Below are 26,654 nucleotides of genomic sequence, written 5' to 3'. Positions count from 1 at the left end.
GCTTGCAATATTTACTTTTATTACATAAGTTATGTTTCATGGGCATGTAATTTCAGTAAATATTTTGCAGTGTGGCGCAGTTTGACATGTACAAAATGTACTGTGTTTACCAGCATGCTTCATAAAACCAATGCACTGTGCTCACCCAAAACAGGCAGGAGTTTTACTGTTAGTATTCCACTATTGTGCACCAGTCAGTTCAGGATACTGTAGCGCACAATAACAATGGTAATAATAAGAATAATGACTCTACATTATCTGGGCATGAAGATCAGATGTTGCTTAGTGATACGCCGCCAGTACTAGCAAGGTTGCATGTGAGCGAGCGATATGTCATCATTACTATGGTAGCACAACGCTGAATGTTATCAGGCACGACAGTTTGGCAAGCTACAAGCTGCATTGGCTAACACAGAAGTTGCTCATGAATGAACTTACATTTCTTTATCGAGCTTTCCGGTGAGCTTTCACAAAGAAGAAATAAAAAATGCCACAGATCGATTTTTGTTTCAGAACACTGTGTCCTCTTACAATTTCTGTAACTTATTTTCAGACACTCTGTATCTATATATATAAAATAAGAGTTTTGTCTGTACATTGCTCAAAATTTGAAAAAAATGGTATTTCTGTATCGGTCATGTCCATAGTAACAAGAAAATGCACTTTTTACTTTTCCGTAATTTCTGTCTGTCTGTCTGTCTGTCTGTCTGTCTGTCTGTCTGTCTGTCTGTCTGTCTGTCTGTCTGTATGTATGTATGTACATGCATCACGAGAAAACGGTTGAAGAGAATTTAATGAAAATCGATATGTGAAGTCGGGGGATGAGTGAGCCTCTACAATCTAGGCTATAAATCATTTTACTCGCGCTGAGTGAAATGGTAGTTTAGGGGAAGGCCTAAAATTGAATTCTCAACTATTTATGTTATTAGTGGTCTAATGAAAACCAGTATGTGAAGTCGGGGGATGAGCCTCTACAATCTAGGCTATACATCATTTTACTCACACTGAGTGAAATGGTAGTTTAGGGGAAGGCCTAAAATTGAATTCTCAAATATTGTTATTAGTAGTCCTATCTTGATGAAAATCGGTATGCAAAGTCAGGAAATAAGTCGCTATATTCTAGGCTGTAAATTATTTTATTCACGCTGAGTGAAATGGTAGCTTAGGGGAAGGCCTAAAATGTAATTCTCAAATATTTCTTAAGTCCATATCAGCGCCGAGTAACGAGAAAATGGGTAAACAGTATTTAATGAAAATCGGTATGTAAAGTCGGAGAATAAGAAACTACAGTTTACGGTATAAAATATTTTACAAATCACAGAGTCGAAAGAAAACTAAATGTGTAGGCCTACAATATGGAAAGCTCATAACATTGATCAACAATAACATTACATTGACCATTGTTTGTCGTGATGTGCTTTGTGTCTTCTGTTGCCCCTCATCTCCGGTAGATAGGATTACTGCTGCGTACAGAGTATTTTTTATTTGATTTACGTCGCACCGACATAGATAGGTTTTATGGCGACGATGGGATAGGAAAGGGCTAGGAGTGCCTTAGGCCTTAATTAAGGTACAGGCCCAGCATTTGACTGGTGTTAAAGTGGGAAACCATGGAATACCATCTTGAGTGCTGCCGACAATGGGGTTCGAATCCACTATCTCTCGGATACAAGTTCACAGCTGCGCACCGCTAACCACACGGTCAACTCGCCCAGTCGTACAGAGTGTAACAGTCTGCCTGAATATTGATGGGAAGTAGCTGGGGAGTTACATAAATTTCTTCTTTAGCATGCCATTCCCCTGGTTTATAAATTTTCTGATAGTAATGGTACGTAACACTCTGGATCATCATAGCATTCGGGCTATTCAATCCCTACTCTGAGGCACTGATTGGAATGAACAGTGTGCATATTTAGCGGAATAATGGCAGATGAGTGTTCATGGCAATCTGCGGCCTGGTCATCCCAGCTCTGGAACTTTGGACTATCAGATTGGTACCGCAATCTAACCGCAGCACTGTTCGTTAAAAGTGATAAAACGTGCGGCTTTCCATTTGATCGAGTATTTTATTTGATAGCATTGCTTTTAATCGCTACATTCATACTTACGTTTTTGTAATGACCTATGTTGATTTCAGTTAGGAAAACCACAAAGTCAGTCTTTCTGAGAATCCCGTAGCGAAGCACGGGTACATCAGCTAGTATAAAATAAAACACTCCAGTCAGGCTCACTACTAACAATATCCATCCCACTTTCCCTGGGACAATCCTGTTTACTTACAAAAATGTCTTGATATCCTGACATTTCTCCAAATGTCCGACTATAGAAATGTCTTTCCTAACATAAACTGTGGATTACAGAAATCTATTCTGTTTTAAATACGTAGTTGCAAATACATTAAAATGATGGATGAAAAGCTCAAAAACTATGCATTAGATTTCTATTTTGTCTGCATTAAATATATTCAAGTGTGGTGTACACTATTTTCTAAACAAACAGTGTCACCAAAATTTACTGTGAATAAAGAAGACTAGTTGATGAGTTCTTATGTAAGAAAAATATTATGAAAGCAAACATGAAGTGTGAAATGAATTGAAAGATGAAAGAGACAGTGACAAATGGTGTGAAATGCCTGGTAAGTTTTTCTTTAGCACAACCAGGGTTCAATACAGCTGCTGAACAAGCTTTTTCATTAATATATTAAAGTGAAAGAGAGGGCCGTGAGCCCTAACTTCACCACAAATGTAAATCAAGAAAAAAAAAAGAATGAATAAATTAAATAAATAAGTTGGGCAAATGAGTAAACCTACTTAAAAATAAATAAATAAATAAATAAATAAATAAATAAATAAATAAATAAATAAATAAATAAATAAATAAATAAATAAATAAATAAATAAATAAATAAATAAATAAATAAATAAATAAATAAATAAATAAATAAATAAATAAATAAATAAATAAATAAATAAATCAATCAATCAATCAATCAATCAATCAATCAATCAATCAATCACCTGCATTTAGTGCTGTCACCAAGATGGCATATTCCCTGTCAGTTGTTCATCTATTCAAAGAACTTAGAAAATTTATGGAACATCTCCCTTGGTATTTTATTCCAATCCCTAATTCCTCTTCCTATAAACAAATATCTGCCCCAGTTTGACCTCTTAAATTCCAATGTTATCTTCATATTATGATCTTTCCTACTTTTAAAAACATCATTTAGGCTTATTCGTCTACTAATATCATTCACTAACAGCTCATAATATACTGCTTAGTCGAGCTGTTCTTCCAAGTCTTCCCTTCCAAAGTTTGCAATATTTTTGTAACACTACTCTCTTGTCAGAAATAACCCAGAGCAAATTGTACTGCTTTTCTTTGGAACTCAAATCGAGTAATCCTAGTGAAGGTCCTGTACACTGGAACATTACCCTAACTGGAGCCTTACTGGTGGCTTATATGCCCTCTCCTTTACATTCTATCTCCAATTCTTAAGTACTCTCATAACCATATGAAGAGGAGATCTGTAACTTTTATTTACAATCCCCCTAAGAAGATCTTTTCTTATAATACACTGCCGGAAAAAATATCCAAACACCAAGAAAGGGTTGTGCTAGATTAACGAACATTGGTAGGCATTTTTATGCATATTGAAATATGAAGTTTATTCAAATTTCCCACAAATCGCATTAGTGTGGCGCTAGTAGTGGCCCCATGACGTTCCACATCAGGTTTGCTTTAAATACAGGCTGTACTGTGTGAGAATGTTAGTTACCTGTGAGACTGGACGAAGTGACTGCGAGTGGGTCAAGAATGCCGTATAATAGGGCTACGTGAAAGTGGATTTTCCTTCTGCACTATTGCAGAATGACTTGGCACAAATGTCTTCACTGTGCATGTGTTCTGGCAGAAGTTGTCACGAAAAGGTACGCTTGCAAGAAGACCAAGCTCCGGACATCCCTGTGGCACCACCTAGAGGGAGGATCGCCGTATTCGGCGTATGGCTGTGGCACAGCGGACTGCGTCTGCAGCAGCAATTCGAGTAGCAGTTGGCACCGCAGTGACGCAATGAACTGTTCAAAATCAGTTATTTGAAGGACAACTCTGAGCCAGACACCCTGCGGTGTGCATTCAACTTACCCCAAACCACTGCCATCTGCGACTTCAGTGGTGTCAATCAAGAGCTCATTGGAGGATGGAGTGGAGGTCTATTGTGTTTTCTGATGAAAGCCGGTTCTGCCTTGGTGCCAGTGATGGCGGTGTGTTAGTTAGAAGGAGGCCAGGTGAGCTACTGCATTCCACCCGTCTGCGGCGTTGACACACTGGACCTACGCCAGGAGTTCTGGCCAGGGGAGCAAATTCCTATGATAGCAGGAGCACTCTCGTGGTTATCCCACAAACCCTGACTGCAGATGTGTATGTCCATCTGGTGATTCAACCTATTGTGCTGCCATTCATGAACAGCATTCTTGGGGTTGTTTTCCAACAGGATAATGCATGCCCCATGCCGCTGTTGTAACCCAACATGCTCTACAGAGTGTCGACATGTTGCCTTGGCCTGCTCGATACCCCGAACTGCCCCAATTGAGCACAGATGGGACATCATTGGACAACCCGGCATCATCCATAACTGGCATTAATTGTCCCTATATTGAACGACCAAGTGCAAGCATGGAACTCCATCTCACAGGCTCACATCTGGCACCTGTACGACACGTTTGCATACCTGCATTCAACAGTCAGGCGATTACACTGGTTGTTAATGGACCAGCATGGCACATTTGCGATGGCTTTTCTCACACGGATATTAACCTGTAGTCTTATACCTTTAAACAATTAAATATGTTACCTCGACAAATATATTGCCAAAATTTCCGTATTCTACATTCCTTGTTCCATAGTGTCTGGATATTTTTTCTACCAGTGTATAAGGAATAATATTATTAACACCTAGGTACTTACAGTGATCCCCCATGATGTATTTTTACTCCATTAACACAGATATGTTTGTTGTTTAAAGGAGTCTAACATCTACTGTAGGTCATCGGCCCAGTCATTAACACAGAAATTGAAACTGTGAAAGCTTTAATAGTTGTAAAAGCACATTTTAAGGGCTTATCATGTGCAGAGTTTCATGCCCAAATATCAAAATGAAAGACTTCTGTAATGAGTTATTAAAAGCCTGAAAAATACTCTTATGAATCTATGCTTTTCATTGTGTGGTTTGAAGTTTTACTGGTTTTTTCCTTTTTGCTAGTGGTTCATTGCACTAAAAGATCAAAGGATGGGAAAAGGCTAGGATAAGGAAGATAGTAGCCATAGCCTTAGTTAAGGTACCCCAGCATTTGCCTGGTGTGAAAATGGGAAACCATGAAAATCCATCTTCAGGACTGCTGACGGCGGAATTCAAACCCACCATACCCTGAATGCAAGCTCACAGTTACGTGACCCTAAATGCATGGCCAACTCGCTCAGTAGTTGTATTCTTCTTCATAGTAGAAGTGCGATTGTAATTTATGATATCTGATGGATTTATCTCTGATATTGCTATCTGTTAACATGTCTCTTCTTTTTACAAAATGACCCAGGTTTCCTAAAAAAAAGTCTCAATTAAAAACTGCATTATGAGAACCCTATACTAATCAAAAAGTACAGTTTTGTTATTCAGTCAATCTGAGAGTTTTATCAATGAAAGAGTATTAGGGACTTGCAAAAATTCCAATGAGCAAAGTCCAAAAGTTAGAATCAGAAATTGGAACACATAATTGTATAAACACAATGATAGGTGTTGCAGGAGAAGGACCAACAGGAGATGAGAACAAACATGAAAACACAAGAGATCTTTTTAACTGGAGTCTTCACATAGATGGACTCCCTACTCATCAAAACAGTCAGTACAGCCAAAGCGCTGCAATACCGTTCACATAGCTTCTCTAGGAACAGAGTCAAAGGCCTGACCTGCCCAAGGCATCGGCCGCTCCCCCTCCTCACATGACTCACTTCCCACCTGTACGTATACATACTATATACTATACTATGTATGTATACTAGAAGCAGTAATAAAGTTACTCGCCAGTCTGCTTCACGCAGCCAACGCTAGCGGACACCTCATACCAGCTCCAGGGGTAAGCTCCCTTTTTCAATTTTTCCTTTTCATCTTCTGTTGTCAACTAAACTTGCATTCCCACTTTTTTTCTTTTTCAGACTCCAATATGTGCCATCCTCTTTCACCTGTGGATTGCCAGAAATCCCCGTATGTTCAAGATTGTTGTTACTTTATAAGGAATCCACTATTTGGTGTTCCACATCACATACAGTTTCCTAGACTTATTGCTAGCACATGCATTTTGACTATCTTAACTTGAACTCTCTTTTGGTATCAAGATCATGTCTCTCCTATGGAATTCATAACTATTGGTGTTCACGTCATATGTAAACCTTAGTCTGTATTGCTGTTATGTGCTTTTAGACTGGTTCAACTTGGACTCGCGATGATTCAACGAACCCTATTTTAGCTCTTGTTTTTAATTATTTTGAAGGAATTCCAACCACACAAATGTTAATTTAGTCCACGCTTCACACATTGATGTATATTTCAATGTCCACAATGTCTATTGTCATACTTTAACACCCCACGATTGTTTTTAATTTACAGCTGTTTATTGTTAATGCATTTCATGATAAATACTTGTTTTTAATTTGCACATATTTTGTTACAATGTTGAGTCTATTGTTCACATTGTGTTGATCATTAATGATCACTCTTTTATAATGACACTCTTACTCTTTTGATATAAGGATACTATTTTGATAGTTTTTAAACTCAGGGCCCTGACCTAGTCTTTGTGTATTATGGCTGATGAGGTTCGGTATCCCGAACGAAACATGTCCCATTATTTAAGGCACTTGATAGGGTAGATCATGGAAGACTACTGGCAAAAATGAGTGCTATTGGACTAGACAAAAGAGTGACTGAATGGGTGGCTATATTTCTAGAAAATAGAACTCAGAGAATTAGAGTAGGCTAAGCTTTATCTGACCCTGTAATAATTAAGAGGGGAATTCCTCAAGGCAGTATTATTGGACCTTTATGTTTTCTTATATATATATATAAATAATATGAGTAAAGAAGTGCAATCGGAGATAAGGCTGTTTGCGGATGATGTTATTTTGTACAGAGTAATAAATAAGTTACAAGATTGTGAGCGGCTGCAGGGTGACCTCGATAGTGTTGTGAGATGGACGGTGGGCAATGGTATGATGATAAACGGGGTTAAAAGTCAGGTTGTGAGTTCTCAAATAGGAAAAGTCCCCTCAGTTTTAATTACTGTGTTGACAGGGTGAAAGTTCCTTTTGGGGATCATTGTAAGTACCTAGGTGTTAATATAAGAAAAGACCTTCATTGGGGTAATCACATAAAAATGATTGTTAATAAAGGGTACAGATCTCTGCACATGGTTATGAGGGTATTTAGGGGTTATAGTAAGGATGTAAAGGAGAGGGCATATAAGTCTCTAGTAAGACCCCGACTAGAGTATGGTTCCAGTGTATGGGACCCTCACCAGGATTACTTGATTTAAGAACTGGAAAAAATCCAAAGAAAAGCAGCTCGATTAAGTGGTATGTTCCGAGCTGTCAGTGGAGAGATGGCGCGGGAGGACATCAGTAGATGAATAAGTTTGAGTGGTGTCTTTAAAAGTAGGAAAGATCACAATATGAAGATAAAGTTGGAATTCAAGAGGACAAATTGGGGCAAATATTCGTTTATAGGAAGGGGAGTTAGGGATTGGAATAACTTACCAAGGTAAATGTTCGATACTTTTTCAATTTCTTTGTGATCATTTAAGAAAAAGCTAGAAAAGCAACAGATAGGGAATCTGCCACTTCGGCAACTGCCCTAAATGCAGATCAGTAGTGATTGATTGATTGATTGATTGATTGATTGATTGATTGATTGATTGATTAAACTACTTCATGATTGTACTATAATCCAATGAGTATATTGTAATGTACTGAATAGGTGGTTGTAAATAAAATTTTATTATTTTAATATATCAACTTCAATATGGTTCCATTATGAGATTAATTATATGTAAGTGATCTCACATTAAGATGCACAGGCATTTTTAATGCATTCTCAGTGTCTATCGTGAACAATATTCTTTTACGGTAGAGTTTAGATATATTTTTTCTCTAATTGGGCATCCCTGAAGTTAGTGTTTTCGGTGTATATGTGTTTCAAAGTTGCAATGCTTGTCTAATTGTTCAGTCAATCACTACTGATCTGCATTCAGGGCAGTCGCCCAGGTGGCAGATTCCCTATCTGTTGTTTTCCTAGCCTTTTCTTAAATTATTGCAAAGAAATTGGAAATTTATTGAACATCTCCTGTGGTAAGTTATTCCAATCCCTAACTCCCGTACCTATAAACGAATATTTGCCCCAATTTGTCCTCTTGAATTCCAGCTTTATCTTCATAATGTGAACTTTCCTACATTAAAAGACATCACTCGGACATATTCATCCACTGATGTCATTCCACGCCATCTCTCCATTGACAGCTCGGAACATTTTCGTTTTTCCGTAAGAATGATGTTCACCTTGGTGCTGTTTTTATAGAAAAACATTTACTACTGTTTTTAAGATGAAGATTCAATAATAGTTTCAGACACAAGGTTTTGAATGGACATTGTGATAAATTTAAATGTTTATATTATCACGTTTTTGAAGTGTTTCAAAGTTGTTTTTTGTTTTTTAGATGTGATGTAATTAGATTTTTAGACTACTGTAATTTTAATTTTGACTATTGTCTTTTTAATATGTTTACAACTGTTCACGAACATCATTTTAAGATTAAAATTAATGGCTGAAATGCTCTTTACAAGAGTGAAACATGTCCCTTAGAAGAATTAATTGTATAAAAATGTAAACACAAATATAGGTGATTTGTAATGAATAGGTGGATAAGAAGTACTTCTTATTATAATTGCTGTGAACATACCACTTAGTCGAGCAGCTCATCTCCTTTGTACCAAGTCTCCCCAGCCCAAACTTTGCAACATTTTTGTAACGCTAATCTTTTGTCGGAAATCACCTAGAACAAATCGAGCTGCTTTTCTTTGGATGTTTTCCAGTTCTTGAATCAAGTAATCCTGGTGGGTCCCATAGACTGGAACTAAACTCTAGTTGGGGTCTTACCAGAGACTTATATGCCCTCTCCTTTACATCCTTACTACAACCCCTAAATACCCTCATAACAATGTGCAGAGATCTGTACCCTTTATTAACAATCATATTTATGTGATTACCCCAATGAAGATCTCTCCTTATATTAAGACCTAGGTATTTACAATGATCCCCAAAGGGAACTTTCACCCCATCAATGCAGTAATTAAAACTGAGAGGACTTTTCCTATTTGTGAAACTCACAACCTGACTTTTAACCCCATTTATCATCATACTATTGCCTACTGTCCATCTCACAACATTATCGAGGTCATTTTGCATTTGATCACAATCTTGTAACTTATTTATTACTCTGTACAGAATATTATCATCTGCAAACAGCCTTATCTCTGATTCCACTTCTTTACACATACCATTGATATATACATAAAAAAACATAAGTGTCCAATAATACTGCCTTGAGGAATTCCCCTCTTAATTATTACAGGGATAGATAAAGCTTTGTCTACTCTAATTCTCTGAGTTATATTTTCTAGAAACATAGCTAACCATTCAGGCACTCTTTTGTCAAGTCCAATTGCACTCATTTTTGCCAGTAGTCTCCCAATATCCACCCTATCAAATGCCTTAGATAGGTCAATCGCGATAGAGTCCAATATTGACCTCCTGAATCCAGGATATCTGCTGTATCTTGCTGGAATCCTACAAGTTGAGCTTCAGTGGAATAACCTTTCCTAAACCCAAACTGCCTTCCTTCAAACCAGTTATTAATTTCACAAACATGTCTTATATAATCAGAAAGAATGCCTTCCCAAAGCTTACATGCAATGCATGTCAAACCGACTTTATGTCTATCATCCTTCCATTGATACACAGGGGCTGCTATAGCAACTCTCCATTCATTTGGTAAAGTTCCTTCAAGCAAACAATAATCGAACAAGTACTTCAGATATGGTACTATATCCCAACACATTGTCTTTAGTATATCCCCCGAAACCTTATCAATATCAGCCACTTTTCTAGTTTTCAATTTTTGTATCTTACTGTAAATGTCATTGTTATCATAGGTAAATTTTAATACTTCTTTAGTATTCCACCGATCACAGTTACTTTTTAAAAACTCCCTCATGCCATGGCTTTTAGTTGGAAAAACCTTGAATTCACTAAACATAATGTAGTTATATTTTGTGTTAGAAAGTAAACAGTTTTGGACATTCCATAGTCAGTACAACAATTTGAGACAAGAAATAAAGATCCTCTCTGGTTTCTCCATGTTATTTTCAACTTTAATATATCCATGTCAATTATTAAATATAAGTCAGCATACGGCTTTTACAAAAGTGACTTTATCTCAGCAATGAAAAGGTTAACTATGATATTGTACGTCATAATTTTCAGTTCTTTCTCAGCTGAAATCTTCAGCTAAAATCGAAGATCTTACTCAAACCTTAACAACAGGAATTATTTCTGTCAGTTTGCAACAATTTCCAAGATATGTAACAATTTAATTCCTCAGCAACTCAAATTTGTTGGAGCATTCACACAATAATATCCAAGCCAAAAAGTTTCAACTGTCACACATGTAGAAGTCATCTCGCTCACCTTGACTGATACACGAACTTCAGCAGACATGCCAAAGTTGTCCGTCACTCTCACATTTATGGCTGATTTGTAATCATCACCACTCTTTCCCTCCATGAGTTTGACACCAGTTGCATTTGGTTCCACATTGTAATACATGAGAACACCTGAAAGTAAAAAAAAAAAACCTGTTCATTTAGTAATTATGTTGAAAAGCATGTCATTTATTTTAGGTATCTTCTTCTGCTTAACAGTTTCAATCAATAGAGTATAAATAAGTGCCAGCTACTGTGCTGAGAGGCTCAGACAGTATAGCACTAGTCTTCTTAGCTGAAGTTGGCAATTTCATTCTAGGTTCAGTCTGGTGGTGCTTAAGGAACTCAAACTGGATAAAATTCAGGCCTTGTGGTGTCTCCAAAAACTATAAAAATATTTAGTGGAATGTAAAACTAATATTATTATTATTATTATTATTATTATTATTATTATTATTATTATTATTATTATTATTATTAATTGCAAAGAATCTATGGAACCATTGCAAATTACACTGACTTAGCAAATGTCATGGGATAGTCACCTAATAGCTTGTGGGGCCTCCTCTGGCCCTGCGAACTGCAGTGAGACGCCATGCAAGTGAGTCGACAAGTCCATGGTAGTCCTCTGGACGCAGCTGACACCAAATCTTTTGCAGAGTGGCCGCCAATACTGGTCTGTTCATGGGTGCAGGATCCATGGCACGGAGCCTGCGTTCCAGGACATCCCAGATATGCTCGATAGGGTTCATACCGGGGCTCCTGGGTGGCCATGACAGTCGTTGGACCTCCACTGCATGTTCCTGGAACGGTTCCCGGGTGACGTGGGAGCGATGTGGCGGCACGTTATCATCTTGAAACACTTCAGAACTGTCTGGGCGCTGGAAGGCTAAAAATGGATGGAGATGGTCTCTGAGCAGCTCAACATACCGCGTACCATTCAAAGTCTCTTCCAGAACAACTAGGGGGCCCATTCCATACCAGGAAAATGCACCCCAGACCATCACAGAGACACCAGCGCCCTGGATCACACCTTCGAGGCAGGCGGGATCCATCGTTTCATGTGGTCTGCGCCATACGTGGTGCCTCCCATCGGCATGGTGCAGTTGAATTCCTGATTCATCCGACCATATCACGTTACGCCATTGTTCCAGTGTCCATCCCTGGTGACTGGCGACAAATGCGCGTCGTTGTGCCCGATGACGTTGGGTTAACAGTGGCACCCGTGTGTGGCGCCGGCTCCCATACCCCATAGAACCCATGTTCTTACGGATTGTCCACTGGGAGATGTGTCTAGCACAGCCTGTGTTGAATTGAACCGTGATTTGTTGCACGGTTGCCCGTCTGTCACTACTGACAATCCGGCTCAGATGTCGCTGGTCACGGTCATTGAGGGTGGCTGGACGGCCGGTCGTTCATCTGTTGTGGGCGGTGACACCCGCATTCAACCATTCACGATACACCCTGGACACGGTTGATCGTGTGAAGCCGAATTCCCGCACCACTTCCAAAATCGCACTTCCCATCCGTCGGGCACCGACCACCATACCCCGTTCGAAAGGTGTCAGCTCACGACACCTGTCACGTGCACAGCCACTGCTCACAAGGTCTCCTATACATCTGCTGCTGGCACAGGAGGTGTGTGGTGCGCAGACAACACACCTGTGCATCAGTGCTCCGCTATCCCATGACATTTGCTCAGTCAGTGCAGTATAAATACCCCAATGAAAACCAAATTCAATAACACAGACCCTCCAAATTCCAAGAATTAGAAAAATCACTCAAAGAACTTAGAAATGATAAGGCATGCAGAGAAAACCAGGTTTTTGGAGAGATGTGGAAATATTCGAGTAACACAGTTCAAATTTCCTTACACATGGCATTAAGAAAAATTTGGATTACTGAACAATTTCTGGAACAATGGACAACGGCCTTAATACATACACCCTCTTCACAAAAAGGGAGATAAGAGTAACCTGGATAATTATAGAGGATTATACGTGTATCTATCTTGGACTACACATACAAGATTTTTTTCCAAGATCTTATATGGGAGGATTAAAGATCAACTAGAACTAAGAGTTAGAAGAATACTAGGGAGGCTTTATACCCTGTAGAAGTTGTGCTGAACATATTATCACTCTAATATTAATAATGCCATACTACAGAAAACAGAACAAGCCTATAGCAATAACATTTGTTGACTTTAGGAAGGCATATGATTATGCAGTATACACAGACCTACAATTTTAAAGAAGGTAGCAGGTAGGGACCCTGTATGGAGGTGGCCCTACCCACGGAGTGGAACCCCTGCCTATGTGAGTCCCAGAGCACACTGACCTGGTGTGTAGCATCTGGTAAGGGTCCCAGCTCAGGGTTACAAGTGAAGACTTCTGCAGCAAAGAAGGTGGACTTCAGTACAGTGGAGATGGTGGAAGAGGCAGCCCTGGACTCGGGGATAAATAAGAGTATAATCTAAAGAGGCCAATGGTTTTGGGCAGATGAGGTTCTTTAGGAGGGCTACTGAAACACCATTACTGAACGGTTTATTCAGCGGAGTACAGCGAGTGAAGCTGAAGAGAAAATGCCAGGTGGGCTGGCTATGAAGGCACCACTCAGTTTTTTGCGAGGCAGTGGCAGTCCGTTGCAGTTTCGGTGTTTGACACCACATGTCCCATGCATATGTGCCGTGGTGAAGGATTCCAAAATCATAGTGTGTGGGCCACTTCCTTGCAAGTTGTGACCATGCCAGTGGCACTTTCTTCAGCTGTCACTTTTCACTCCAAGTCCAACGGCGATGGGATAAGGAAGGTGAGGTCAGGTTCTCGCGTGAAACTAGAAGCCTTCAGTTTGGACCAGCACATGGGCAGCAGGTGTGTGATGGTCGTCTTTCTAAGAATTGTGACTACTTGGGAATTCGGTTCTGCACCTGTATTTGGGCAGGCCTATTTAGGATCACTGCTGCCCACCCCTAAATGGGGAAGGCCCTAGAAAAGGTGGGCTAAACATCGGAATTCACACTTTTGTCTGGCTGGGCGACCGCACCCAGTGGGTCACCCCATATGCAGGGGAAGCAATAAGGTAAACAATTTATAATTGCAAAATGAAATGTCCAAACATGGCTTGACATGAAAGAGAGCGACAGACCTGAAAGAAGTACAGCTCTTGTTGCCCACAAGCTTTCTACATTGAATATTGATGTAGCTGTCTTGACTGTAACAAGATTATCCAGTGGAGGCAAAGTTACTGAATTCAGTTCAGGATAGGGTAAGGAAGATGGAGAGCACTGTATTCATGGTGTATTCACCGTGAAGACAAATATAGTTGCTAATCTCCAACTTGTCCCAACTGCAGTTAGTGAAAGACTTATGACTCTGCATAAACCAGGGCGGAGATGCACATCATGGGAAAAGGGTGTGTGGTTTTTAGTGGGTAAGAATCTCACATGCTTGCAGAGTGCAAACCCTTCACTAGTGTCTCATGCAAGATTTTCCACACTCTCTTGTTAAAAATAAAAATAATAAAAATTATTATTATTTCTAGCTGAACCCATTTGGTTACCTGGACATTTGGGTTTGTGGTGGTGATTATGATAATCAGGTAGGAAGAGGATGAAATCTGGTGTTAATAAAAAGCTTGCAGTACTCCTGCTGAATAAAAACAAGGGGTTTGTCTCCATTAGATGGACAAAACATCATCAAAGGAATCAGATTCCAAACATCTCTGCATGTTCATTTGGATTCATTGAATGCAGGCTTTTGACATGCAATCCAGTGATCAGAAATTGTATACCACCTACCCTGCCAGCCAATAATATGTTTGTGATGTCTTTTTTCCATCAACAGAATTTAAACCACCTAATCACAGTGTCAGAGCATCAAAACCTTGATTATTAATGATTATGGCCACCAGGTGGGCAACATTACTCACTGAAAAACTGCAATTGATAGACAGACATTATTTAATGTCCTAGAAGAGTTTGGAATCAACAGGAAAATGAGAGAAATAATAAAACAAACCCTGACAGACATCATCTCAAAAATTAAATTTGCTGGAGAAATCTCTGATCCATTCCAAATAAAGACAGGAGTCAGACAAGGAGATGGATTATCACCCATCCTGCTTAACATTGTATTGGAGAAAGTCATAAGAACCTGGGAAAATTCTCTGAAAGTAGAAGGCATACAGGGAATTCATCTTGGGTGCAAAGGACAAAACTTTGAAATTAAATGTCTGGCTTTTGCTGATGATCTTGCTCTCTTAGCCAAAATATATAATTGGATTGAGAGGATGCCCAAAGGATGCTGGAGCTTCTTCATGGCATTGTGATAAAAACAGGTCTCAAAGTGTCCTACGAAAAGATTGAGAGGATGCCCAGAGGATGCAGGAGCTTCTTCATGACATTGCGAAGAAAACAGGTCTCAAAGTCTCCTACGAAAAGACAAAGTACATGGAGTACCGACATCAGGGAGAGAAAAGCATGGAAGTGAAGTGCGGAAAGGTTAGAAGAGTAGAAACGTTTAAGTATTTGGGAGAACTGATCCAACCCAATGGACTAGACAAGGAGGCAAACAAGGAAAGAGCTAGAAAATTGGAACTGGCCTACAGACTGACACAGAACAGGTACAATAAATGGCCAATATCCTACAAAGCTGAAATTAAACACCACAACATTGTTGTAAAACCAGAGGGGTGTGCAGTTCAGAATGCCTTATCTTACATAAAAAAAGGGGAACTGAAAGAAATCGAAAAGAAGGAAAGGAAAATTCTGAGAAAAATTCTTGGACCTCAGAAAACAACATATCGGACATGGAGGAAAAGGAGAAATGAGGATCTCTACAAGTATTCTGAAAAGATCATGGGCCCAATACGAAAATGAAGACTGAAATCTTATGGACATCTCGTCAGAATGAATGACAACCACCTGACTAAAAGAATATTTAAATATATAATTGGATTGAGGAGGACAACAAAATGGGTGGAGGAGGTTAAGAAGGACACAGAAGAAATGAAAATAACAGCAGAGTTGATCCTCAACAGAAAGAAGTTCAAAACTCGAGTAGATGACCACAAATTCCATGAAGAGCACCGGAATAACAGGTCCAAATTTGTAATATCTGAGGAGCAGAGAAAAATAAGGAGTGAACGAATGAAGAAGTTCTGGGAAGAGAAAAGAAGAAGTCTGGCCAGAAAGCATTAAGTTTCATGCGGTCCACAGTTGGCCAAATTCAGAAGCAAGAAGAAGGACCAGTACTGTTGATGGAATGTTATGAAAACTAGGATGGGCAAGTCTGGAGGAGTTAAAAGTAAGGGTAAGATTGGGAGAAATATATCAAGCATAAATATATGAAGGACCTTTGAAAAGGGTTGGTCAATGAGGAGGCATTTAGGTGCTGGGAGACCTATGGACTGAAACTCTTACCAAGATAGTGGAATAACCACTGGGGAAAGTAGTCCTAGATGGGAAGGAATGAGATGGAATGGAATAATTGACCAAGAGATCCCAAATTCTCAGCACCTGATCCTCTAAGTTTAAGGAGAAGTCAGATGGCAGGCACAGAGAAAATGGTCAGGACAAGCAAATGATTGTGTGTGCCCAACCTTTATCCCATTTCCTTACAGGGTTGAGTATGATGGGAGATGCATCTTCATAGCAAGTTTTTATGACTGGATGTCCTTCCTGATGTCAACCTCATCAGAGGAGATAATGAGGTAAAATGAATGATGGGATATAACGATATAATACTAGGAAGGGAGAAGGCGAGGTGCTGGCACATAGCCTACTCTTGTCGAATAGCAGTGAGGAGTCTGCTCACACCCGATGGACTAATCATCATTACCAGCATCAGATTCCCTCACTGCATATAAACACTGGATAAGTTTGAAATTGAATCCAGGCTTTTTGCATGCAGCATAGTGATTAGAAATTGTATACCACCACCCCTCCTTAGCCTGCCGGGAAACATTCTGATGGGGAAATATTTTTCAACCAATGGGACTTGAACCAGCTAACCACAGCGTCAGACCATACAGACTTCATGCCTTAATTATCATGGCCACCAAGCAGGCTTGGACAAGCAAATGAATAAATATTATAAATACAGCAGGACTGAGAGGGTGAATGAGTGAGAAGTTAAGTAAAGATGTCTGTCCCATAGTCTGGGGGTCGGAACCTTACCTCTTACATGGAGGCCTCAGGTTTGATTCCTGGTCAGCTCAAGGATTTTTACCAGAATCTGAGGGCTGGTTCAAGGTCCACTTGGCCTGCGCGAGAACAACTGAGGAGATATCCAATGGTGGAAATAGCAGCTCTGGTCTAGATGGTGGTGGCAAGCCATGAATAACAGCCAAGAGGATTCTTTGCACTGACCAACCACACGTTGTGATCTGCAGGCCTTTAGGCTGAGCAACAGTTGCTTGATAGGTCAAGGCCTATTAGTGCCAAGGGTTTTCTTTTTGTGATGATAAGTTTTGGGCTGCACCATGTGGGAGAAATTATTCAAAATATGAAGAAAAAGTGTCAACATTTTGATTGACCTACATCAATCTTAATCAGGACAACTGATGAACGAAATATCAGGGGTCATCAAGATGTGCTCTCTGTGCTGCAGATTATTTGAAGCCAGATTGTTGATCCCTAAGAAAAGCAAGCTGTGCTAAAGATGTAACTTGCATCTTTGTTGAAATTACAAGGATGTTTCCATATTTCTAATGTTTCTCTTACAATCCTAGAACCATTGTGATACGCTCAGGCCAGTACTTCGGCATCTTTGAACATGACATCGCGGCTGGGTGATTAGGCATCATCTGTTTGGTTAAGTTGAATACACCTCTCATGTTCCTTAATGCGTTTGGATGCCAATCTTGAGGTCTGTCCCATGTAAACTTCACCACAAGTGCATGGAATCTTGTAGACACCAGGATGATGATGTTTGGGTATCCAATCTTTAGTTGGTCCAAGAAGTTGTTGTACCTTTGCACATGTTCCAAATACAGTCTTAATATTCTGCTTGAGGAGAATACTGGCTAAGCAATCAGTTGTTCCCAGAATATACACCAAATATTCAGACCGGAAGCTTCAGTTATATTATACCGATATGCTGTTTACAATGTACCATATTTACCACCACGCACATTGCCCAATTTGTAAATAAGTTGAATTCCATTTGATCTTCTCCTGGCCTTTTCCCAGTTCACTGAGGTCAAGTTTTACGGCCAGTTGTTCTTCCTAATGCCAACCCTGTGTGGAGAGATGTATTCAGCTGAGTGTTTCGGTGAAGATTGATAGTGCAATTTATTTGAAGAGAAATGTATTAAGATGAATACAAACACCCAGTCCTCAAGTCGGCGAATGAAATAAATGCAGCGGAAATGCCTGATGCAGTCAGGAAGTCGAACCCAGAACCCTCTGAACCAAAGGCCAGTATGTTAACTGTTAATCCAAGAAGCAGGGAAAAAGTTGATTTAGTTTGATATGAGTGTGTTACAGGGCTGGAAAAATCAGAGAAAATTCTAGGAACTTGTAAAAATTTCTTAGGCACAAAAAAAAAAAAAAAAAAATAATTTGCTCACCTCAATAATATTAACCAGTTCGATCTCTCACTTCATCTTAATCACTCTTAAATCACATTCACAACTCTAGGCAGTTCATTTAAAGGGTCCAATTGTACTAAGCCCCAAGCATTCCTTATTACATAGTAGTGCAGTACACAAAGAACATAACAGAGAAAATCTGGTGCCAAGACTGGCGAAAAGCGAAGAATTAACTTGTCGATATAATGGTTATGAGTAGAGCCTGGATTTCCATGCACTATCAAATCTCAAAATATGCACGCATTCGTGCACTATCATATGGTAAAACATGCACAATAAAACTGAAAAATATGCACTATCAAAATTCAGTTCCTTTTGAAACTTTGTACAGCTACCATAATTTCTCCAAATTGTCTTGATTTAAGCTCATCCGTTTATCTGTCAGCACATTCTTAAGCACAGAAATGATCTTTCTACATCAGAAGAAGTGACAGGTGCATACTTAAATGAAGATATTTGGGACAAAGTGAGGTCGAATTGCACGTCTTTTGCTTTTTCACCACAATACGTCTTTTATAAGCTTGACAAATTCAAAATAAGGATTTCAACGGATCACTTCTGTCAATGAGCAATACATAATTTATAATTCAATTTACAGCAATGTATTACTGGGAAACTTTATTCCTAAGAATTACAGAGATCGATGTAGGGCCTTTCGGCTTACGTCAATGTTTACTCAAGCAACAGATAAGAAAGTGCTTGGTTAATTGGATTATAGGACCTCTACCGTATGTACTAACTTTGGTTGTCACACAGGATGCCAGGAATACATTCTCTCCGTCTCTCAGCAATAGACATATGTATAACGAGGAAAAATGGTCCCGATTTCTGCAAACCGACATTCATAAAAGGCACTATCATGCAAGTTAATATTATATATGCGCTAAAGTCAGAAGAAAAGTCATATTATGCAATATTAAACATCCAGATATTCGTTATTAAATCCAAAATCTTTAAAATATGCATTATGCATGAATTTTCTCCTAAAAAGGCCAAAACATACCAGACAAAGTCCCTATTAATCATTACCTCGGGTTCCGAAAACCAACAAAATAGAACTGAGGTCCTATTCCATTATTCCATGCACACAGTGTTCAGGCACAGCCAACCTGCTTTAAGCACTCTAATTTGTTCAAAGTAAAAGTGGCGGCCCACCTCGACACTCAATGAAGAACACTGCAGTAGGATTTCATCGGGGTCCGCCTACGGCGTGCAGGAACCGCATGCAGATAACCACGACGGCTGCGTGCTTTTGACTCGCCACCGCTGGCAGGACGTCCCACGAACCATGCCAGTTAGACACCGACGAGCGATGAACTGACAGCATGGGACACAAATCCAACTACGAGCTTTTTAACCGCAACAACTTTAATATATGCTATTGGAGCTGGAATTACCGCAGGTGCTGGCACCAGACTTGCCCTCCAATGGATACTCGTTAAAGGATTTAAAGTGTACTCATTGCAATTACGGGGCCTCGGATGAGTCCCGAATCGTTATTTTTAGTCACTACCTCCCCGTGCCGGGAGTGGGTAATTTGCACGCAACATTAAACTATATATAATAACAAAAATTAAGGTTATGATCCTCTTGTCACAATATGATGTCTTTAAGTTGATATATGACCTTAGGCAAAGACTTATGTAATATCATGTACTTGATATATTGTATTGAAAAGGTGGAAAAAGGAAAAAGAATGGTTATTTGGAATCGTTAAGTCATACAACGAATATTTGCAAAGGTTGAGAACTGTAACCAGCTTATTTAAAAACATGCATTTGCATGGAAATCTGGGCTCTAGTTATGAGCGATCACGAGATATATTAAATTATCATATCTATTCAAGTCATGTTCAGGTGTAACCACTGCTTATACCTGCTTCTAACCTTATAATCTCTGTATTTAGATATGCTAGAGAGACAAACAGTAACAGGAACGACAACAAAAAAAAAAAAAAAAAAAAAAAAGGAAAAACACCTTACGAACAAATTTTACTGTAGATTTTATTAAAATGCCACCAAATTAATATTTTACATGTTGCTATTTTCAGAGAAGCAATAAATTCCAAAAATATTGGTTTTCCTCAGACTGGAATTTAGCAGGTACAATTTGAAAATGTCAGGTGCCTACACATTTCTTTTCATTGCCATAACGACCGGGCACCTGGAATTTGTCCAGCCCTGGTGTATAATAATGTATCACTACTTCTACTTGCTGGTGATGTTCCAGTGCTGGTAGTTGTTTTCATAATCCTTTTCCAATGACAGATCTTGGGATTCATTCCATTAATATTCTATCATCCCATTACAGTCTTGATAGGTTATTCAACTCCTGATTTTTCAAGAAGGTAGTCTATCCTTTACGAAGACTGCCTGTTTGATACAATTGTTCAATTATTTCCACTAATGATTTTAATATGATAGAAGTATACATTAACTTTGGGCAGGGCATGTATAAGAATCCAGATTAAGAAAAATTAAAACAAAATATCCTGCAAATGGGATTTGAAGGAATTGATTTTTTAATTATAAGCACAAAATGGATGTTGATTTGAAGTTTTTTAACTCCCCGAAGTAGAAAGTTCTTATACTCTGTTGTGCATCTTTTATAGACAACAAACACTGCTTGTTAAACTCACTGTTGATGGGTTCGTTTTTATACAATTGCAACATTAATGCCATCCGGTGGAGATGGGTGGCAGACAAAGAGAGAGAACAGAGCCAGTGTAATGTTATTGTTGATCAGTTTTATGGGCTAACGGCACTGTAGGCCACTGCACTTAGTTTTCTTCAGCAATATTAGGCCTTCTGAGGTTAACGGACTCTTTCATTTTCACCTCCTTCGTGACTCCCTTTTCTCATACCAATATTATTTTTCTTTGCATTTCCCTTCTCTTTCAGATGGTTATCTTGTTCATGATCAATATGGGCTGATGATCACACAGTTTTGTACTTAATGAAGACAATCATGATAAGGGCCACCATCATTACCACAAGAACCAACTGAACAATATTTCCACGCCAGCGATGTTCAGCATTGATGGAATTTGCAGTAAAAATCTAAATTCGTAAATATCTCTGTTAACATAGCCCATGCAGTAAAACAGTATGAGGCATAAATGAATGGAAATAGTAGTTTCTGTAACTTTTGTTTCCTTATAGGTTTTAGAAGGAATTTTGTGAAAAATGTAATAAACACAAATATCTCCATAATTATCATTCATAAGGTAAAAGTGTGTGAGACATTAAAGTTTATAAGAATAAACTGACAAGTGGTTCCACCTTTTCAATACAATATATCAAGTAAACGAAATTATATAAGTCTTGGGACTAGTTTTAGCCACTTAGTGGCCATCTTCAGCCAAATAAAAATTTAACAAATCGTGTGATAACTAAAACATATGTATACCAGACAAAGACAATGTTTTAGGGATAATTGTAATATTAAACTATTATAACAAAAATTAAGGTTATGATCTTCTTGTCACAATATGATGTCTTTAAGTTGATTTATGACCCCAGGCAAAGACTTATGTAATATCATTTCCTTAATATATTGTATTGAAAAGGTGGACTCTCTTGTCAATTTATTCTTATAATTGCACTTCAATATGGAACAAAAATGAAGTTTATAGCTTATAAACATAAAAAAAAAATTGAAAATGATATTTTACCAACATTTAACTTATACTGTAGCCTACAATATTTGGCACAGCTAATATTAACAGAAATATTTAACATTTACTGTTCTGGTCCACTTCATATTACTATGCCACTGTATATTAATCAAATAATAATACAGCCTAGTGTGCTTGCCAGATATCCTGAACTTAAATACCAGCTTATAAGAAATTCTATCAAGCCGTTTTCCCATGACGTTCACATAAACAACCAAGAAGAAAACAAACAGACAAAACTTGAACTCAGTCAACTGTTTACTTTTGCATATCTAACTGGAGATAAAAACAAAGTATAAAGCTATTTGAGGTTTATAGGAAACAATTATAATTTTATTTGTACAGATTATCTCTTTTATGTTTGTTAATTTTTCTAAAGGAATATTTAGTCACTATAATCATATTTTCTACATCAGATATCACCTCTCAATAAATATCTTAACATCCTTCTTTCCATGTATGTCTTGGCCACTTTGTCGATCAAAAATTGTTTTTCAATTATCTGGTATCTTTCGAGTATTTGGGGATGGTTAAAAATGAACCTATTAAATTTCTTTGTGGCTCATGCCATGTAATTTCCCTAGTAAAAAATAAACATAAAAGAACTACGTCTGAGACTACTGTGACTGGACTGTCCTGATTACAACATATTGTCTCACCTATGAAGTTTTCATCGTTGCTCTGGAAGAAGTCGTAACGTAAAGGCCAGTCATCCTCATCCTGAACATCTTTACACTCTATGCTGAATTCAGTAATACCACTATAGCCTGAGTCTGGTTCTATAGAGCATTCTCCGATTTCTGGAACTATATTTATCGTCATTGAGAGAGATACGACGGTTTTGGTATCCGTCCCACCTGCAGAACATCACAGATCTTAATTAGTGATTGGAGAAATAACCAAAGAGACATCCAAGTTACCACAGCCAAGTACAATTTTAAAACACCTTCCTGGAAGTAAATTGCTTTACAAGACCTCGAAATGTGTTGCTTTTCTTTCAGTTATATTACACATTACACATGAACAAAACATAAGAATATCTATCCTGCATCTGTGTACCCAGGTGACATTTTTACCCAAGAGGTTGAAGAGTGTTTTGAAGCTACTTTTTTGAACTGCCCTTGATTAAGTTGATGAAGTAGTCAAAATCAACGGGAAGCAAATAATCCATCCGCTATGCATATGACATTGTGATACTTGTTGACAATTTATAGGATTTTTTAAACAGTTTGTTTTACGTTTTACTGACACGGATAGGTCTTATGACGACGATGGGATAGGAAAGGCCTAGGAGTGGGAAGGAAGTAGCCGTGGCCTCAATTAAGGTACAGCCCCGACATTTGCCTGGTGTGAAAATGGGAAACCACGGAAAACCATCTTCAGAGCCGCCGACGTCGGGGTTCAAACCCACTATCTCCCAGATGCAAGTCACTATAAGACTTTTTTAAGAGTACCAATGAAATAATCAAGCAGTTTGGCCATAAAACTAAATTCATGGTAATCTCCAAGCAGAAAATAATCATTGCCATTATCACCCTGGATGAAACCGCATTATAGGTACTATACCTAGGATGCTAGCTAACATTGGATGTAGAAATCAAATTAGAATTGACCTCACAAGAAGGGGTTTCTGAAATTAAAACATATGTTGTAACCTTCTATTGGCAAGTTGTGAAGTGTTGTGTGTTAACAGTGTTGCTTTACCGTGTCCAAGGCTTTGTCAGTGAAGTGACTGCAGGCTGTTGAAATGTGGGTGTATTACAGAAAAAGAAAGCAAAAATTTTATAGAGGTGGAATGCAAGGATTTTAAAATAGAGGGGCTGTTTCTTTGAAATGTATTGAAAATAACAACATAAGTATTGATGGTAAAAACACAATTGTTAACATAATTTACACAGACCTCTACCATTGAATTCAGGTTTTAGGGACCAGTACCTCAAAAGAAAAAACATAAAATATACGAAAAAAGCTTCACTAATATTAACCCTGAAGAGGGCACATAAAAATAACACCAAGAGGAGGCGCGCATGGTGTTCTAGACTGGTTCAGGAAAAAAATAGCACAAATTAAGCAAAATCTATTTTTAATGTTACAAAACTAGTAAATAATTTTCAACTAACTTATAAATAATGTTCAAAGATATTTTAAGAATGCAAAAATTCAATTTTAAACAACTGATGTTCATTCTGATAGATTCTTAACTTTCTGTACCACACCGAACACGTCACTGCAGAGTGCTCTTTGCAGGTATGTTGCTGGCATATATGGCATCTAGTCTTGGTTTTTCTGTTGTTTTTTTTTGCCACTTGCAGTAGGTGCATCTTCCAAGTCCTTCCAGTTCGTGTAGAGCTGCAGAGTGCTGCTCTTCTTCAGGCAATCCTAATATTTTGCGAATGTCCCTTTTCAGCCCCACAAGGAGAGTATGAATAGCACTGCATTTTTACAAATATCACACGCATAACTGTTGGCTTAGTTCTGTCAAATATTTACACCTCTAAGTGTCAAAGTTACCTTTCAAACAATTGTAAATGATAATACATGAATGAGTTCCGGAAATGTCCAAGATAGTAAAAAAAACAAAGTCATTGGCTAACGGTTGCTTGTGCGTGAAAGAGTAACGGTCTTTCTAAATGTCTTTCGATTTCTCTTTCCCTATTTCTATTCATGATGTATTGGACTTCAGAATATACAAAGGCACTATTTTTACATGAAAATAAAACAAAACTGACACATTCTTACAGTATTAACTGAAAAAATAAAACTGAACTCTTAAACACGCATATGTCATGGGGTGCACCAGCAGTTTTAGACTGGGTCCGTCAAACAATGCACTCAGGCTGAAACTGAGGAGCATGAGGGGTGAATTGTTTACACACACTGATAGTAGACGAGTCCAATGCAAGTATTAAGGGGATGGAAGCTACCGGCCCGCTGTGTTAAGAACTACTTTATCTCTGAACCTGGTCTAAAAGACCCTGACACACCCTCTCCAGGGTTAAAAAGTTTGTTTTTGCTATTTGTTTCATCTCGCAGTGACACAGACGATGGGATAGGACAGAGCTAGGACTGTGGCTTTAATTAAGGTACATCTCAATATCTCCCAAATGCAAGCTCACAACTATGTGAGCCAAACCACACAGCCAACTCACTGGGTTATTATATAATTTTTTTATATGTGCATGGATCATGCAAGTAAACATGGTAGCCATATCAAAATAATGAAGATTATATTTTCTTATGTTTGCGTTAGATGAAAGAGACAACTAAAAATTCTTGACATTTTATCAAATCTATGTTGTTTACTTTACTTCCTCAGAAGTAAATACTAAGTTATTATTTCAACATTGCTAAAAGGTTTGAACTAATTATCTGTATGGAACACATAAGTATGATGTAAAGATATCCTCATCGAATATGTCAGGTGAGCCAAAAAAAAACTTGCTAAGTATAAGCTACTTTGATAAGAATGTGGTGCAGATGGAGTGAGCGAAAGATTCACGAATGGGATTTAAAAATACCTTCATACACCAGCCTTTCTGCAGTCTGGTGTATACTGTTACACACAGAAATTGATCAGTACCTGTATTAAAGTTGCATTTTCCTTGCACGATAACTGTAATTTGGTATGTTCAGTTTTAAAAATTACACTGAGCCTTGAAGTGGTCATTCATTATTAAATATGATTTTCACTAAAACATTTGGTTCAAGTTCTCATAGTGTAGATCAGGGCCTCTCAGGGTGCATGCGCGTGGTGCATGCACTGTGCACGGTGCAAAGACGACTTCGCTTGGTTGACCAGAGTGCAGACCCCTCCACTCCTCTCTCCTCACACCTGTCTCCGCGTTCCTCACCTTCACTGCTGTTTCTCCCCCACTGCGAAATGTTTACGTGTGGTGAGCGGAGACGCTCAGTTGTATGGGACAAGGTTACCAGTGTTATTAAAAAAATTAAAAAAAGTGAATTAGAAATACACATACATGTTTGAGAGGAATGTAAACATAATTTTAAAAAATGCAGAACCCGTAACCACAATGAAAATGCTACAGTACTGGAACAAACCTCATTTGTGGATATAGAATGCTCTTCTTCAAGATTTTTCAACTTCCTTAATTCTTTCTCTCTGACGTTTCCTATGATTTCACAATAATTTTCCGAATGTAGTCTGTTGTAGTGTCTTTCAGCAGACGATTTTCTTACGCACGTAATTATCGTCCCTATTGTCCCACAGATTAAGCATTTGGAGTTATCGTCACGACAGACAAAAAAAAAAAAAAAAAAAAAAAAACAAACGAAAGTTCCCAGTTCGATTGAAATGGACTTTCGGAAGTCTTTGCTTTCTTCGAAACAGGTTGCTCCATTATTATGTTGTTGTCGTGCGCTTATCTATTTCACTGATAAACACGTCGTCTACCACCAAACGCAAACGCTTCGTCGCTCTCAGCACACTACACCATCCGAGTCAAGCCGAGTTGAGGCGAAGCGTACCGATGCACAGTGCACAGAGCCTATGCACCTCGCTCTGCACGCGTGAGAGTTTGGGCGTTTGAGAGGCCCTGGTGTAGATGCATGAAAAACTCTTAAC

The 26,654-nt window shown here is 38.5% G+C and overlaps 1 protein-coding gene across 1 annotated transcript in view; it reads right to left on the bottom strand.

The window, feature by feature from the left end:
• LOC136879384 (polycystin-1-like protein 2) overlaps positions 1–26,654 on the bottom strand; it is a 421,935-nt gene that overhangs the window by 350,449 nt on the left and 44,832 nt on the right. The window contains exons 5-6 of the mRNA XM_068229099.1: positions 22,732–22,929; positions 10,790–10,935 (exon numbers count right to left, since the gene is read on the bottom strand). Of these exons, the coding sequence (XP_068085200.1) occupies positions 10,790–10,935; positions 22,732–22,929 (344 nt within the window). The remainder of the gene's footprint in view (positions 1–10,789; positions 10,936–22,731; positions 22,930–26,654) is intronic.

Source organism: Anabrus simplex, chromosome 8 (genome assembly GCF_040414725.1).
Source record: "Anabrus simplex isolate iqAnaSimp1 chromosome 8, ASM4041472v1, whole genome shotgun sequence".
Classification (NCBI taxonomy): Eukaryota; Metazoa; Arthropoda; class Insecta; order Orthoptera; family Tettigoniidae; genus Anabrus; species Anabrus simplex.
The sequence above is the reverse complement of the archived record's forward strand: the minus strand, read 5'-3'. Positions and strand labels throughout refer to the sequence as shown.